The sequence below is a fragment of the Rhinatrema bivittatum genome, chromosome 1, assembly GCF_901001135.1.
Source record: "Rhinatrema bivittatum chromosome 1, aRhiBiv1.1, whole genome shotgun sequence".
Taxonomy (NCBI): domain Eukaryota; kingdom Metazoa; phylum Chordata; class Amphibia; order Gymnophiona; family Rhinatrematidae; genus Rhinatrema; species Rhinatrema bivittatum.
Window position 1 is genome coordinate 536,498,564 of NC_042615.1, and position 18,511 is coordinate 536,517,074.

The window sequence follows — 18,511 nt, forward strand, 5'->3', positions numbered from 1 at the left end:
AGAGCACGATACACAGAGAGCACATTTCTGTTAACAGATCTCGCTCAGAGCTGAACAAGCAAAGACTGGCATTTTTTTGTAGTTTAATGTTTTAAATGTGCTTTATAATGTAAACTTCCTTAAGTATATTTTTTTTCATATACATAAGAAAGGCAGACTTCAAATGTGAAACAGAATTTGTAAGGTGAACTGCTGCAAACAAATAGCCTTAAAAGGTGCACTGCAAGGCTGGACAAACCTTTTTATGCCTGCATGTATATTGAAGCAAAACAAAAGTATGTGAGGACTTCTGGGGACGTCAAATGGAAAGAAAGAGAGAGAGAAGAAGATAAAACAAATGTATAAAAGTGCACTTTTGGTTAAAAAACATACAACTTTATGATGTGATATGCAGAGAAATGAATAAAAGCCCCCCAGGCTTCCAATGGTGCAAGACTTCTGGGTTTTTTTCACTCTTTTATCAATCATAAAAGTTACAACGCCTTTGTTCAAAAGTTCACCTTACGTTTAGTATTCCTCTTGCTGTTTCCAGCGGCGGGACTATGGCTTGAGCCCCTCTACTCCTTGTTTTTCACCTAGGTGAAAAAGAATGGAAGGATCCGATCATATTATTCACAGTGTTTTCTAGTGAAAACCTTGTAGGCGGCGATACTTTTCATGAGACCAGCAAAAAGAAAAATCAAAAGAAAGAGACGTGGTAGCAAATGAGCATCTGAGTCCAGACAGGTTCCTCCTTTACCTGCTCTGTTTGTCTGAAGAAGGGACCTGTGTGTTCCTCACAAACTCGTAGGCTAGGACATCCTTTCTCTGGGTCCTTTGTAAGGTCTCGCAATCTACAGAAATTCCAGTTTTCTCCAGGACCAATGTAGCTTCTAGATCTCTGCACTACAAGATTTTCTACAGGACGTCACTTCTGCGCAGCATTTAAAAGGACTGTGTGCAGCACCTACAGAACATTATACGTAGCACTGAAGCACCATGGACTGAATGATGCACTGAACGGTTTTGTGCAATTTGAATTACCAAATTACTTTTTTTTTTTTTTTATCCTGATACTGCAAATCCAGTGTGGACTACAATGGAAAATCATTCCCTACTTGCGTCAGGTCAGAGAGAGAGAGACGGGAAATTTAAAAACGGCTCACAGTAGATGACAGCATGAATGAAAACTCAGGCACTTCAAGCTTCAAGAGCTGATTTATACAGTAGATCCCATAATCCAACCCATGTTTTTTTTACTACCCTTCCCTCCTTCTCCTTCCAGCAAAGGCCACCTAGTGTCCTTGGAAACTGCAGCTCTCCAAAACGGTACCAAGCGGCAGCAGGTCTGGCTTCCTTACATCAGTCCTACGGATAAGGAAAGCTGCTGGCACCGCTGCCCCAGTGCAGGCCTTTACAGCGGACAGCTCCAGCGCCTGCTGTGCCGCCCACATTGGCGGCGACTAAAGGGGCACGTGGGGAGGGTAACACGCTGCCAGACAGCAAGAGGTGTCGCTGCTTCTCTCCTACTTTTTAGTATTTAAATCTACAACAAAATAGCTGAACTTTAAAAAGAACAAATAAAACAAACCCCCTAAAGCTACTGGTCTACTGGGGACTTTGATTCTTGTTTCATTTTGTGAACAGCACACTTTTCTGTTCCGCTCAAAGGCACTAGGTGGGGCTGACCTGCCTCCCTGTCGTAGCACACGCACGTATGCAGCAACCAAACGTCTCAAGGACAGGACATGTGTACAAGAATTCAGACTCGGAAAAGATGTCTTTATCCTTTTTTTTCTTTTTTTTCCTGGTAGCAGCCGCTGTCAGGAAAGTCAAACTACCTTTCCAAAGGATTGAAATCTTCCTTCCTCTCTTATCAGATCTGGCTACTAGAAAAAAAAAAAAAAGCCTCGCTCCCTCATTTTACCACACAGGGTCTGAATGCTCGGTGCGGTACGAGTTAGACACGACTTAGGTGCATGCCAGATAATGTTAAACGAGCTGGTAGCTGTTGAGAGGGCCAAACTTCCTGTACGCCTGAGTGAAAGAGACAAACGTGTAACTCTCACAATGCTCAAGTTTAACCTTTTTAGCGAGTTTTGGAACAACCCCCCTGAGGGAGCGGAGCCCCATCCTTTGCTCCTCATACCACACACTGTCCAGGCCCGTGATCTCTTTCCGGGCAGTCAGATAGAAGGGAGATTTGACATCCACCTGTGTGGGTGGTCGATGTGCATACATGTATTTGTACAGCAGGCAGTAGGGACAGCGCTTGTGCCCTTTCGAGTGCTCGTGGTATATCTGCCCATAGCACACTTTGCTGGAGTTCACCCTGCCCTCTCGCTTCACGCTGTCCGTTCTGGCGAAAAAGGGCCTGTTCTGGGGGTCCTTGAGCAGCTCGATGTCGCCGAACATGAGGTCGGCGTGCTCCTGCAGAGTCCTCATGTTCAGGTACTGACTGTTGTACTTCACTACGGTGGACAACAGGGCCACTGGGCTCTCGTCGCCCAGGCACCCGGTCCTCCACATCTCCTCTTCGTCGGAAAGCGAGAAGTAGACAATGACACGAGAGCGGGCTCCCGACATGCCGGCTTTATTGAGCACGCGCAGCTTCTCCTTGAGCTTCTGGGAGGAGGAGTTGAAAAGGCTGCTGGTGATGGAGAACCCCACCCCGGCATTCTTCAGGATGCGGTCCAGGCCCCGGCGGATAGCGTGCAGCGAAGTGGCCAAGAAGTCCGACCCGTCTGTCTTCTTCACCGTGACGTAGAAGTCTTCAAGAAGTTCGTTCAGCTTGACAGCAGGAATCTTAAACAACAAGGGAAGAGGAAATAAGAACGTTAAATCTAAAATGCCCAGGGGAGAGCGTTTTTGACTACAAGTTGTTATTTCTTGTACAAGGTGCTTCATTATAGGATATGAACGCTACGTTCTACAGATCCGTGACAGACCAAAGAGGTGAATGGTTGTGCCAATCCAAACTTGCTTATGGTAATTCTTTTATTTTATAACAGATACATTGCAATACATAACTTACAAAGCAATTTCAAATTCACATTTACTATATTAATTTGCTGCACACTGTGAGCAACATAACCTCAGCAGTAAACCGTGTCAAGCAGGTTTCAGTAAAGTGATAAATCCAATTACTTGAGTAGCCCACCCCAATTTATAATTGCTAGAACAAAATTAACCTTCACTTGGTGGCCAGAGCAATCGGTGGGAAACCCAGTCTCTGAATCGGTCAGCTCTCAGGCTTGCAGGGTCTGTAGTGTAGTGATCAGAGCACAGAGATATGATCCTGGCTAATTCCTCACCTTGCAAACTCTTGGGGCAAGGGAGAGGGCAAATTACCTCATGCACCACAGAGAAAGGAAAGAGAGCTTCTGTTCTTGTGGTGGCCACAGTCAGTTAACAACTGCGGCTGACAGTGCACCTGGCAGAGGGCACCCCCGCCAGCCTTAAGGCTAACAAAGGTCCTCTGAGTTGCCTGGGCATGTCTCCAGGATGGAAATTCTGTGCTATAGTCATTTATAGTCATTAGCTATGATTTTCCTAGCAACGGCTACAGCAATGTTCAACAGAAAACAAGACATAAGACATTAGCAGAAATATTCATCATTACGGTCAGTGGACTTTGGTGGTGTTGACGTTTTGCCACCACTATCAAGAGCTGTTACCCACTGCATCGGCTTATGTGCGCAGTCCATAATAATACACTGACCACTCTACAGTAGTGATTCCCCTACCACCTTCAGCTGGAATTCAGTCAAGAGATTAAGTATGACAAAATTACAGAAAAACACCAAACATCTGCAAAGTAAACATCTGCAATTATCCTGCTTCCCATGATCCTCCTTCAACAGACTAAAAGGTGAATTTTCAAAACGCTGTGTGCATAAAAAGGCATGAACTCGCGCACATGGGGGTAGATTTTAAAAGATGCGAGCGCTACCTGGCACGCACACATGCATGCTCGATTTTATATCGTGCGCGCACTGGTGCGCACATGTTATAAAATTGGGGGTCGGAGTGGGCAATGTTTATTGAATATTGTTCATTGGCCAATCATTCTTAATCACAGCCTACGACTTTGTTTACATTGTGCAAAGGTGTTACAGATTTGTTGTTACATATATATATTGTTTATTTCTGATTGCCAATAAAAAAATAATCAAATATAAAAAAAAAAAAAAATTGGGAGTCAGTGCGCGCAAGGAGGTGCACAATTGTGCACCCTGCACGCACCAAGCCCACTCCGAGCGGCGCTGCCTTCCCCCTTCCCTATTCCTCCCACCTCATCTTCCCTTCCCCTACCTCCCCCGCCCTTTCCCCACTACCTTTCTCTTCTTTTGTTGTTTTAAAACTTTTGTTGTTTTAAAACTTTCCTCTGGCCACGCCAGCTTTTTAAGAACCTCCCAAAGCAACACACACAAACAAGTCTGTTACTTGCGTACATTTCCACCTGCTAATTACCTGGTGTAAGTGAGAATAAAACTCCCTTATTGCCGAATATGGACTGGGTGAGGGGTGTGGATAAACTGCTTCAGAGCAGGTATGCAGTTATCTGGCCTTGTGTGGCTGCAGAACCAGCTACGTAACCAGATATCTTCAAAAGATATCTGTAATAATTTAAAGGAAAATAAAAGAAATACAAAGACTTGCAGCGGAGTCTCTCCTATCATTAAGCTGTTGTAAAACATGGCCCTGTCAGGATGCACAACCCCCACCCCCGACCCTTCCTAAATTTGTATACAATGTTGTGGTCCAAAGGTTGCCCCCCCCCCCCCCCATCTCCCCTTTCTGGTTTTGCATTAAAATTATAGAAACATGACGGCACAAAAAGACCATATGGCCTATCTAGTCTGCCCACCCATCCAATTAATTTAGTTTTACAGTTTCCATCATTCCCTCAGTGATTCCCTGTATTTATCCCATGCTTTCTTGAATTCAGATACTGTTTTCGTCTCCACCACTTCCACTGGGAGGCTGTTCCATGCATCCATCACCCTCTGTGTGTGTGTGTTTTTGTGGGCAAGGAAACCTGACTGGGGTGTGTATGTGTGTGGGAGTAGGAACCTGTCTGGGGTGTGTATGTGTGTGGGAGTAGGAACCTGTCTGGGGTGTGTGTGTGTGGGGGGGGGGAATAGTAACCTGTCTGGGATGCGTGGTGTGGGTAGGAACCTATCTGAGAGTTGTGTGTGTGCATGAATGGGAACCTATCTGGGGTGTGTATGTGTGTGAATGAATGGAAACCTGTCTGGTGTGGGTGTATGTGTATGGGAATCTGTCTGATGTGGGTGTGTATGGGTAGGAACCTGTCTGTGGTGTGTTTGTGAATAGGAACATGTCTGATGTATGTATGTGAATGATGTTGTATGTATGTGAATGTGTGTTTCTGTGTGCATGGGAACCTGACTAGGGTGTGTATGTGTGTAGAAGTAGGAAACTGTCTGGGGTGTATGTGTGAGTGGGAGGTAGGAACCTGTCTGGGGTGTGTGTGTGTGTGACTGGGAACATGTCTGGTGTGGGTGTGTGTATATGGGAACCTGCCTGAGGTTGTTTGTGTATGTGAATGGAAGTCTGCCTGGGGGGGGGGTGTTTGTGTGTGTGTGTGTGAGAATGGGAACCTGACTGTGTGTGTGTGTGTGGATGGGAACCTGTCTGGTGTGGGTGTATGTGTATGTGCGAACAAAATTTGTGCTGCCTCACTAATCCATGCCTTACTCAGGATGACTGGAAATAAAAAGTTTTCAGGTATGAAGAGCAGTGAATTTTCCTTCATTATTAGTTTTACTGATTGGATGTCTGTGTCTGCCATTTTGAAATAATTTATTGTTGTTTGGGACATTTTTTAAATTTTCTATGAGCTCTTAATTATTGGATGTTATTCTGTTCTTTAGATCACTGGAAATATTATTTTTACAAGTATGGTTTTACTAATTTGATTGATTTATATTCCTTGATTTTATTGTTTGATAACTGATTTATGAGGACTGGTGATGTTTGTTTCTATATTGTTGCATTGCATACAGAGTCTGGCTTGTTGCAGTTTCCAGTTTAGTTTCTGTTCATAATTTATAGTCTCTTTATTCTGTATTTGGTGAGGTGAGTCTGTGTTCTGCATGTTTAATTGAGGTGGGGTATTCTGTGTTAAAAAAAAACCCCAAAACGAGGAGGGGGCAGCACAGTACTTGTTCGCAGAGGGCAACAAAAGTGCTGCGACTATATAATTATTACTGCTGTACATTAAGGTTGGAAATTGGGCTAAATTGCAAAGAAGCAGGGCATAAGAGCTATTGTTTGTCCCCAAATATTGGACCTCGTGGCCTCAGGTTAAAGCTATCGGGTAGGGAGAAGGAGTTGTATAGAGACTAAGAGGAGCTTTGATGAAAGTGTCTGTTTACATTTTCTTTCTGTGTACCCCTGGGTGCCAAGTAAAGGATCTGTCCCACCAGGGGTTACAATAGGAAGAACCAAGTTATTTTGACAAAAAAATATACATACACAGATGTTCTCAAAATTGATTTTCTATATGTCACACTTTTTGTGAATGAAAATGGATAAACCCCTCCCCCCCCCCCAACAACCTTCTATAGCCCAACAGCAAATCATTCATAATGTTCAGCTTTAGCCTTTAGCTGCCATCCCCTATAGTTTACCAAAGGGGCAATTTATCAGAGCTGTGGGAAGATTTTCAGCAATAGGCTGAAAAAAAAAATGAAATAAAGATTTAAGAAGAGGGATTTATAAAGAGAATGTTTTACCTTTGCCCACAAAGTAATGTGGTTGCCATGTTTGTCCTTTTAGACATGTAGAAATAAAGATCAAACAACAAGCTGTAGGTGATAATTTTTTAGTGGACTAATGTAATATAATTGCGACGAGCTTTTGAGACCCATGCTTCTCCTGGTAAGGCCCGCTTTGCCATAAAACAAGGTAAAATCCATTTCCCTAATTTAAGGAATGGTTTGATCCTGCCATCCCTATGATGGGATAATAAATGTTCACGTCCAATACAGGATTTTGCTGGGAGTTCTAAGAGGGAGGGTACCAGAGGAGTCAGCAGGAAGTGTGGGGATTCCAAAGGAACCCATAATCCAATCTGCCCCGCCAGGACCCTTCAAACAGAAGCATCTTTGAGCTTTGGGACTGACACTAATAAAGGTGGCCTGAAACCTAGCTAATCAGTCTTGCTAATACCATGATATCTAAGCTCACTGGAACTGTGAGGAGACAAAAATGTTTGACCCCTGGTATCCCTGAAGTGCCCCTGTATATACTCTATGGGAGAGAAGGGACAGTCCCCGTGTTTAGACACGGTGGCCAGAAAGCAGCAAACTTCCGGATATCACTTTGTGGGTCAGACACAGATGGAATCTAAGATGGCTGAAATCAGCTGCTGTGCTCTGACTTGTTCTTTACATTTCCTCTATTTGCTTTCTTTATCATTGGGGTCAAACACAAGTGGAAAACTCAGACTTTCCTCCTGAATCTTGAGTACCCTGGGAGGGGAGGGGGGGTCTTGGAGTGGTTTGGTGTGTGCCCCGATCCAGGAGAACTGGAAGTCCTTGGGGACATGGAGACCAGAGCCATCCTCCCTGATCAGCTTGAGCCCAAACTCCTTTCTTCCTGTGCCAGTTGGTCTGGACAATCTGGATGTGGCTGTGACACGGATCCAGGACACGGTAACAGGCAAGGAGTACAGAGAGAAAGGCATGTCCAGTCCACACCACCACTGAGGAGCCCAGAAAACCGCCTCAGGGAAGAAATGCTGAAACTGCATTTGGTGGGAATTGCTACGCTAAGTGGGGGACTGACCAGCAGATGATAGAAATACTAGAACCGAGCAGAGCAAGTCTGCCAGCGAGATATGGAAGATACATTTCAAAGCATTTACATGAGTAAATAATGGTCTAGCCGTGTAAATCAGCCATCTGAAAATGACCCTCCCTTAATGAGGGTCAAAGTATGCATATTCTTTCAGTGTACACACTTTATCCATATTTAGGGGAGGCATTCGCAGGGATGTGTTCAGCTCAGGGGAAGAAAATGTATATAGGTTTAATTTTAATTTCAGTATTATCCATCTTTCCAGGGGTTGAAAACCCACTACGCGCATAAGTTCACTTGCACAAGTTCGCCCGCAATACAGCAGGTATAGCTTTGTGCAGGAGGGTTTGTGTTCATACTCTGGCATCTCTATGCCAATTTTGTAAGTGAGCTTATGCACTTATATCATTCTTTTTGGAAATTCAGGATAAAGTTGTGTGTGCATAAAGTACACGCAGACTTTACCCTGGTGCACAGTTATAAAATTATCCCCATTCATACAGTGTCTTGAGCAACAATCAATACTGCAAAATATCAAAAGTTTTCTTAAAAATAATCTTTCAAAGCATGTAGCATTTTCCCCTCCATGGAGGTAATTTTCAAAGAGGTTAAGTGCATAGCATATATCGTAGCAATTTTCAAAATTCATCTTACGTACTTAAGGGTGAATTTTAAAAGAATTGCTCGCATTAAAAGGGCCATATACATGAGTATTTGGGCCCAGCGCGAGCAACTCATATTTTAAAACGGCACCGCACACATGCTATAAAATACGATATCCGCACGCACATGTGCGCCCTATTTTATAGCTGGCGCACGCATGTGTAGGCGGGTGCCCTACTTGCACATGTAGGGGGGGGGGAATTTTTCAATTACGCGCGGTGATGCGATCGGCCTTTTTTTCAGTTCCCTCCCAGTCCGCTCCATTAAGGAGCAGTCTGGGAGGGAACTTCCCTACCCCCCTACCTAGATTTCCTCCCTTTTCCCCTCTCCACCCTGACCCCTAACCCCTATCTAGCTACCCCAGATTTTTGTGTTTTAATACTGCTGCTTGAGAGCAAAAGTAAACTCTGCGTGCCGGCCAGCGTCTAATGGCGCTGTCCTGGCCCACCCCTCCCCGCCCAGACCATGCCCCCAGCCCGCCCCTTTTAGCTGGCCCGGCATTTCTGCATGTATTGGGGTTTACATGCGTGGCCGGGCCCTTTCAAAAATGCGTGCAGGGCCTAGCATGCGCATAACTCCTGAATTTTACGTGGGCAGGCCTTTTAAAATCTATTTGTTAATTGGGCCGTTTTAAAATACGAGTTGCTTGCGCTGGGCCACGTGCAAATGGCTAAAGTTGACATAGAGTCCGCGTTCCGCCCTTTCCCGGTGCACCCGGAATCCTTCCACTTACTTGGCTTTCTTTCAGAGGGCAATTCTATTATGACCGATGCATCCTCATGGGCTGCTTGATTTCCTGCGCATTCTTTAAGCTGTTTAATTCCTTTTTGCAGTGGGTTATCGAACAGCAGCCGGAATCTCGGCAGCTGGTGCACTACCTAGACGACTTCTTACTGGTGGGGCGTGACGATGCTGATTGTAACAACCTGCTGGTTACAGCGAAAGCGGTCGCGAGTCACTTTGGTGTCCCATTAGCAGAAGAGAAAACCGAAGAACCAGCTAGAAAAATAACATTCCTAGGGACAGAGTTAGATGCAGAGGCGCAGATCTCTCAGCTCCCCATAGATAAATTATGCAAGCTACGTGGCGCTATTAGTGAAATACGCTGTTTAAAAAAGGCCATCTTTCGTCAATTTCAGTCTTTTATTGGTTTGCTTTGTTTTGCATCCAGAGTCATACCGATGGACAGGGCCTTCCTTCACAGGCTTTCCTTAGCAACCGCGGGGATGCACAAGAAACATCACCGTATATGGGTTTCTAATGCAATAAGGTAGGATTTAATTGGTTGGGAAATATTCTTGAAAGATTTTAATGGTGTCGCATTCTGGCAGGATCCACCTAGGCAGAATAGCGAGCTGGAGCTATTTACAGATGCAGCAGGAGGCGTTGGCTTCGGCATCTATTTCCAAGGGGCTTGGTGCACTGAACGTTGGCCGTACCATTGGTTATAACACAAGATCGCCAAGGACCTAACTTTCTTTGAGTTGTTCCCAATCATAGTCGCACTCAAGATCTGGGGAGAGTCACTAGTCAGATCTCACATTGTTTTTAGATCAGACAATATGGCTGTCGTTCAGGTTATTAATGCCTTTCCGCTCGCATGTTTGAGTCCAATGCACTCATAAGGCAGTTGGTTCTCGCTTGCATTTTAATATTACTCGCCTCACTGCACACATCCCCGGTGTACATAATTACATTGCTGATTCTCTCTCCCGATTCCAGTTGACAGTGCTCCGATGCCATGCCCCGACATCAGATCAACTACCTACCCCCAAACCTGAGGAGGTCTGGCAGCTTGGCCCCCCGAATTTTGGGACTTAATGTTGGGATCCTTATCCGAAAATACACGCGGAGTTATAGACAAGCCTTGCTAGACTTCCGCAGCTTCCTAGGAACTGACTCAGACGAAATCAACATGTGGCCAGTCCCGGTGACCTCCCTATTGCGCTATATATTACACTGCAAGAGCCAGGGAAAATCCAGGAAGGCAGTAGCGAGCCGCCTAGCTCGCCTTTCATTCTTTTCCAGAATATTAGGATTCCCCAGCTGCGCCTCACTATTCCCCATAAAAAGGGCTATGTTGGGTTGGCATAGGGAGACGGCCGAGACAAAGGATACTAGGAAGCCCATAACTTTGGACATTTTGAGACAAATCTTTGCGTCCTTGGAAGTCGTCTGCTCGGATACCTTTGAATGTAATTTATTTAAATGCGCATTTTCCCCTGTCATTTTATGGGCCCTGCGCGTTAACGAGCTGACTGTGCATTCTGCGAGTAGGCCTTCCTCCGCATGTTTACAGAGGGAAGATACGGTACTCGAATAAAAAAAACTTACCATATGCATCTGCAGGTCAAAGACCGACCAACTGGGCATCGGTTCCAATATCATCCTCCGTGAATGGTCTAGGGAGGCCATTTGCCCAGTGCAATGCACCAAGATCTACTTAATTCACTGCCTGCCTGGCGGAGGCCAATTGCTGATACACACAGGAGGTAGCTCGCTAACCAGATACCAGTCTATTCGGGTTCTCCACAAGGCTCTGCAATCAGCAGGAGTCGGAGTAGCAGGTTACTCGTTTCACTCCTCCGATATAGGGTTTGCAACCACGGTTGCAAGCTTAGGATTGAAGGACAAGGAGATAATGGCAATAGGCAGATGGCGCTCAGGAAGGTTTAGCCGTTACGTAAGCCCGCTCAAGTATTTTATCAACTGTATATAGCATAACTCATTTTACCTGCCTTTTATCTGCCGACAGATCAGAGACCACGAATGTGCGTCGCATGGATTATAGGGCACTCTTATGTGCGTTAGGCACATAGGAGGGCCCTCGAACGGCCGGAGTGAGAACACCTTGGCATGGCGGCGCATCGGTATCATTGTTGTGGAAAGGTATCTCGGGGATGAAGTGGGACCAGTTGATGCAGACTGTCATGGATCTAATAAAAGTCAACCCTCCCCCATCAGCTATAGTCATTCATCTGGGGAGTAATGGACCTTCAAAAGTATATCAGAAGCACCTTGCACATAAGGTAATCCACAAAGTCACAAGTGCAAGTAAAGAGATCAAAGTCCCATTCACTTAATATAACAATTTATTAACCATGAATAAAGTTCATATATTATTTAATTCGGCAACTCCATATCAGTAGTGACAAGCATGTAGTTTTCTATGTCCCCCGACACGGTCCCGTGTTTCGCGGAGGCTGCATCGGGAGGGACCCAGAGAAATCATTCATATCTAAACTGTGATATAACATAGTGTAAGAAACGGAACACACACTGCCAAACAAGTAGTAACTTTAAAGTACACATACCCATTCCATTCTTCTCAGGAGCGCACTGACCCTGTAATCTGACAGCCATTTAAAGAAAAGGCGCGGAGACAGAATCTCGCGAGATACAACAATCAGCAGGCACCTGTCAATAAACACTGCCAAAAGAAGTTAGTAGAATAGGTGCCATTCGATATCTTTATTGAGGCCAGAAGGGGCTACTGTGTTTAAAGTGTGGATCCATCGCTGCTCTCTCCGGCCCAGCGCACCGGAGAAGTCTCCTCCCCGTGGAGCGGGCGAGACCACCTCCAACACGGAGTACGAGAGCGAGTCAATCGAGTGTTCAGCTTGGAGCCAGTGGGACACCAGAGGTTCATCGATTCTGGAGGATCTTATATTCGAACAGTGTTCAATAACCCGTGTCTTTATCATTCGGGATGTTTTCCCCACGTATAACAATGGACAGGGGCATCTTATCACATAGATCACTCCTTTTGTGCAGCAGTTTGATTGGGAATATAGTTTGAACACACGTCCTGTCACAGGGTGTGTAAATGTGGTGGCCAATTGTGTGTGCCTGCACATAGTGCAGTGACCGCACGGAGTGTGTTGTCCGTTTGTTTTAACAGGAAATTGTATCACTGGTGATGTGTGCACTAGACGGTCTCTGAGATTGGTTGCACGTTTAAAAGTAAAACGCGGGGGGCCCTGCATTATAGTGTTCAAAGACAAAGATGACCAATGTCGTTTGACCATCTTAGCTATGGCCCTGCCAACAATAGAGAAAGGAAGAATGCAATTGTGGGTAACCTCGTCTGATGACGTAGGAGATGTGAATAGCCACTCTCTTTGTGTGTACAGGGCACGTTTAAAAGCCCTTTTAATGACTCGCATGGGGTAACCTCTTTCTGTAAAACGGTCAACCAGCCCATTGGACTGAGAAAAAAGTTTTTTGTCAATGTTTTTTGTCAATGCTAATTCAGCAAGTTGAACTAGAAAAGCGGTGGTATTTCTCATAGTGATTGAGAAATATTTGAACACACGTCCTGCTCCACAGAGAATTACCACCGCTTTTCTAGTTCAACTTGCTGAATTAGCATTGACAAAAAACTTTTTTCAGTTCCAGGATACTGTTTATCAGCAGATAAAGGGGACTGCAATGGGGGCGACTATGGCCCCCAGTCTGGCGTGCCTATACATGGCTGAATATGAGACTTTAAACATTCATTCTTCAATGTGGTCCCAGTTCATCCATGTATGGCTGCGCTATATTGATGATATTTTTATTGTTTGGACAGGTACAGACATTCAGTTTTATCTGTTCCTGGACTGGATTAATACAGTCAATGCTAATATCCAGTTCAATCACTGCATTCATCCCTCGCGAATATCTTTTTTAGACATTGATGTATCCTGGGTGGTGGACCATTTTGAAACCACTTTGTTCCGTAAACACACTGACCGCAACACTTTATTGGCCTACAACAGCTGTCATCCGCGGGCATTAAGGGACAACATCCCCACGGGTCAATTTTTGAGACTCCGCCGGATATGTTCCACACGCCAGGAATTCCTTTCTCAGTCCAATGGGCTGGTTGACCGTTTTACAGAAAGAGGTTACCCCATGCGAGTCATTAAAAGGGCTTTTAAACGTGCCCTGTACACACAAAGAGAGTGGCTATTCACATCTCCTACGTCATCAGACGAGGTTACCCACAATTGCATTCTTCCTTTCTCTATTGTTGGCAGGGCCATAGCTAAGATGGTCAAACGACATTGGTCATCTTTGTCTTTGAACACTATAATGCAGGGCCCCCCGCGTTTTACTTTTAAACGTGCAACCAATCTCAGAGACCATCTAGTGCACACATCACCAGTGATACAATTTCCTGTTAAAACAAACGGACAACACACTCCGTGCGGTCACTGCACTATGTGCAGGCACACACAATTGGCCACCACATTTACACACCCTGTGACAGGACGTGTGTTCAAACTATATTCCCAATCAAACTGCTGCACAAAAGGAGTGATCTATGTGATAAGATGCCCCTGTCCATTGTTATACGTGGGGAAAACATCCCGAATGATAAAGACACGGGTTATTGAACACTGTTCGAATATAAGATCCTCCAGAATCGATGAACCTCTGGTGTCCCACTGGCTCCAAGCTGAACACTCGATTGACTCGCTCTCGTACTCCGTGTTGGAGGTGGTCTCGCCCCCTCCACGGGGAGGAGACTTCTCCGGTGCACTGGGCCGGAGAGAGCAGCGATGGATCCACACTTTAAACACAGTAGCCCCTTCTGGCCTCAATAAAGATATCGAATGGCACCTATTCTACTAACTTCTTTTGGCAGTGTTTATTGACAGGTGCCTGCTGATTGTTGTATCTCGCGAGATTCTGTCTCCGCGCCTTTTCTTTAAATGGCTGTCAGATTACAGGGTCAGTGCGCTCCTGAGAAGAATGGAATGGGTATGTGTACTTTAAAGTTACTACTTGTTTGGCAGTGTGTGTTCCGTTTCTTACACTATGTTATATCACATTTTAGATATGAATGATTTCTCTGGGTCCCTCCCGAGCAGCCTCCGCGAAACACGGGACCGTGTCGGGGGACATAGAAAACTACATGCTTGTCACTACTGATATGGAGTTGCCGAATTAAATAATATATGAACTTTATTCATGGTTAATAAATTGTTATATTAAGTGAATGGGACTTTGATCTCTTTACTTGCACTTGTGACTTTGTGGAGTAATGGACCTTCCCATCACTAGGAGCGTCGAACTCACACAAAAAATACAGATGGATTTGGTTACGCTTTACAATATGTTCCCACAGTCCGTAATCGTCTGGTTCTACATTACCCTCCGTAGGATGTGGAGAGGTGAGTGTTCCCACCATGCTATGGAGAAAGTTAGAAGGAAAATTAATAAATGGATTGCAAAATTCATGCCCACTATTAATGGTTTATGTATGAAAGCCCAGGTTTATTCAGGCCAGATGGTGCACACCTCTCCGATATAGGATGGGATATTTTCAACTCGGATATCCAAGATGGACTTGAGGCTATCTTGCCGCTAATGGCCGCAGTCTAGTGCTTGGGTGGGGGGTTTCCCGGTAAGCGGATTCACTACCCGGAAACCGTGGCGCGGTGACCAGCCAGGTGATACCCCTGCATATAGGTTACCTAGGACACGGCCCCGGGGGGGGGGGGGGGCCAGCAGCCCCCGGACCACTGAAGTAGGTGGCTCTGACTGGGCCAACAGCCCAACAGGTCCAATATAGACCCCTGATGCTTCGACGGCCAAAAGGCTGAGGGAGCACTGAAGCGCTTAGACCAAACGACCCTGACTTCTACGGTTGGGTCATCGGCAATGACGCTGTGGCTTCGATGGCCAGGTGTCAGTGGCAGTTGCCCGGCTTCTACGGCCGGGGGGCGGTGCACAAGCCTCAGCGGAATTATGAGCTTAGCACTTGGTTGCGGGGGGGAAGCACTGGTCACCAAGAATTAACTTAGTAGTTAAGTTAATAAAGTTATACAATGTTGTATTATTATGCTAATGTTGTGTGTTGCTGTATTGTATTTTTGCTTGTTACTATATTTATTTGGGCTGCGGCCATTATTTTATCCATCCAATAAAACTGTTATCGAATGTTAAGCTGCGTGAGCCTTTGTAATAAATTCAGTTTTCGGGGGGGGGGGGGGGGGGGAATGTAAGAGGATAGACGTAGCCTTTCAACTGCCTACATTGAGGATTTATACACATTTTTCCAAGTTGTGGAAAATGCAGTGCCTCTGAGTCAACTGAAAAAAATAACACAGAATCCAATTATTTTCATTCATTAAAGTCAACAAACAATTTTCTATCAAAAATATTTGTAAGTTCCAAATTTAGTTGATTCGTGTCTTTAATTTGAGCTAATTCTATGAGGGACAGTTTTGAAGTTGATATGTCCCCTGAAGAAGAAAGCAGGTGTGAAACATCAGCTTTGGACTGCAGCCTGCAGAGCTGTAATGGCCATATTTACTTTTGTTCTGCTTGTCTCTATTTTTAAGACTGGTTGGAAGCAATCAATCAAATGTCAGCAGCTTTGTGTGTTTTTCTACACTGCTGTTCAGTTGTTTGTTTTGCAAAAGCACATTCTGTTTAGACTGAAGCACTTCCACTTACAGACACTGACAAACAAAAGAGTGTACATTGCTAATTCTACCTGACAGGCTTTAAGTAAATCAGACTGGATGGTTGATTTTGGTAGAAACTCCCTCCCTCTTACTCCACCATCCATCCCCTGCCGGCCCCCCTACACACTTCCTATTTTTCTTATATGGGCACTGTTCCTGCAGAAGGGGGAAAGATATTTCTGAATGCATGCTCATTAAGGGAAAACGTCCTCTAGTCTCAAATCTATTGTCTGAAAAACATAGTCTCACAGCAGTTACAAAAAGGCAGTTAAAAAGAAAAGCTATAAAGGGATTATTTGTACTGAAACAGAAAAGTAATAGAAATGTTGGGCGAATAGGTGCCAGCTCTATGGGTTCTCTGGGTGCTTGAGCACCCCCAATATAGATCAAACTCCTTCACTGTGTTCAAGGAGAGAACATCTGTGTTGAGTTTTGTACCCCAATCAATTTGAAAAGTTAGCTCCTATGTTTGGGAGTGGTGCAGTACTGCTCTATGTCTACTCCTCTGGATGGAAGTTGGAGGTAGCTTAGCTCAAGGTAGAGATGGCCAAAATATAAGATGCCTCTCCTCAAATGAGAGCCCATCAAGTCTTCCACTGTACCCAACAGGATCACAATAATGAGGAGCAGATGAATTACAGTATAGGGATGTGCAGACCAAAAGTTTAAGTTCATAAGTCCATAAGTCGAAAGGGGGGGTCATTTGCGGTCAATATGGACATATGGAGAATTCCATAAGTTGAGTCTATGTCCATATGTGCAAATAAAAATTTAAACCCCTCACCCGCCTTAATCCCCCCCCCCAAGACTTACCAAAACTCCCTGGTGGTCCAGCGGGGTCAGGACGCCATTTCTGAACTCCTTTGCAAGGAGCACGTGAGGTCGGCGTCACGTCGGAGTGATGCGGCGTCACGTGATTCCCCTCGGGTCCGCTCCCGGACCCTCGTTGGGCCCAAAAGGCACTTTTGGCCAGCTTGGGGGGGCCTCCTGACCCCCCCAAGCTGGCCAAAAGTGCCTTTTGGGCCCAACGAGGGGTCCGGGAGCGGAACCGCGATGGACCACGTGACGTCGGCGTCACGTCGAAGTGACGCGGACGTCACCTGATTCCCCGCGCGTCCGCTCCCAGACTCTCACTGAACTTTTGGCCAGCTTGGGGAGTTTTGGTAAGTCTTGGGGGGGGGGATTAAGGAGGGTGAGGGGTTTAAATTTTTATTTAGATCAACAATCTCGATTTCCAACGTATTCAACATAGCTATGTTGAATAAGTTGGAAATCCGATCGTTTACGCCTCATCACTTTTTTAAGTTAAAAAAAAAAAAAAGTTGCGTTTTACATTTAAGTTCAAAACGAATGCACACCCCTATTACAGTAAGTTCAGGTCGAAAAAAGAACAGAGAGCCAGAGACACAACCTCCAAACAATATCACTACACAACTCCTTTAAAGCCCTGGCAGTGAGATAATGTCCAACGATGGCATCTGTAGTGGAGACAGAATTAAAGGAGGTGGTCCACTATAGGCAAGAGCAACACACAAAAGATGACAGAGGAGGTCAGAAGACAAGGAAAAGCTTTCTGGTGGAAGATTCCATTATCAAAAGAATGGATTTGGGAGCAAGAATCGAACATGACAAGATGGTTACATACCTTCTGAGATTCACGGCTAGGAAGGATGTAGAGCTGAAAGAAAGGAGTGGGGGGGGGGGGGGGCTTGATGCCATGGTACACCTAGGGACAAATGACCTGGGTTAGGAGCAAAGTTAGTGCTGTACCAAAGAAGTTCACGGAATTAGGAAAAAGTCTTAGGCAAAGGTGAAGACAAGATAGGTCACACCAGAAATTTTAATGCATGGTGGAAGAACTAGTACAAGGAAGAGCGATTTGATTTTTAGGGGGGATAAAAGACTATACAGATTTGAGAGGAGAATTGTGGACCATGTTCAACAATTTAGACCCTATGCTGGCAAGTGTTTAAAGCAGATGAAGGGTGAGGAAGATTGAAGCTGGTTGAATGAGACTGTCAATACAGAAAGGAGGTAAGTGGATAAACATTAAAAAAGGGTGGAAAACCCACAAATACCAAAATTGGTAAAGTAGAGAGATAAGTGCAAAAGTTGCTTACCGTACCTGAATGTAACTCGCCTTCAGCTACCAATGAAAAGGGTGAGTTAAATACACAATAAGAGAGCAAAAAGATCTAGGGGAAAGTTTGTTTTTTATTTTTCAGACCTGGCAGTCTCCTCCTGGCTCCTTGGTACTTCCAATCCAATCTGAACCAAGATGGGGGATCTGGTGCCATGTGCCTTCATATGCAACTACCTGAGGAGTTTTGCTCTTATTTATATATTCCTTCCCACCACTCTCCCACCTATTTCAAATTTGTTTTTGAGGAATAAGAATAAATTAATTCTGAATACAGAATATTGCAGATAGTGAATATTGCAGATCCCTTTCCTTTAGTAATAAATGTGGGGTCAGATGGAATAAAACCGGCTATTTTTGTGAGGACCTGGGAGTTATTTTTGATTCTGCATTAGCTTTAGAAAGATCATCTCTCCCAAGTAAACTGAATGACTTTTTG

The 18,511-nt window shown here is 45.0% G+C and overlaps 1 protein-coding gene across 2 annotated transcripts in view; it reads right to left on the reverse strand.

Moving 5' to 3' along the window:
* Nucleotides 1-1,011: 1,011 nt before the first annotated feature.
* The window catches only part of KIAA1958 (KIAA1958 ortholog), a 332,082-nt gene continuing 314,582 nt past the window's right edge, over nucleotides 1,012-18,511 (reverse strand). For both annotated transcript variants that reach the window (XM_029614255.1, XM_029614263.1), the window contains one exon: nucleotides 1,012-2,784. In XM_029614255.1, the coding sequence (XP_029470115.1) occupies nucleotides 1,972-2,784 (813 nt within the window). In that variant the 3' untranslated portion in view covers nucleotides 1,012-1,971. The remainder of the gene's footprint in view (nucleotides 2,785-18,511) is intronic.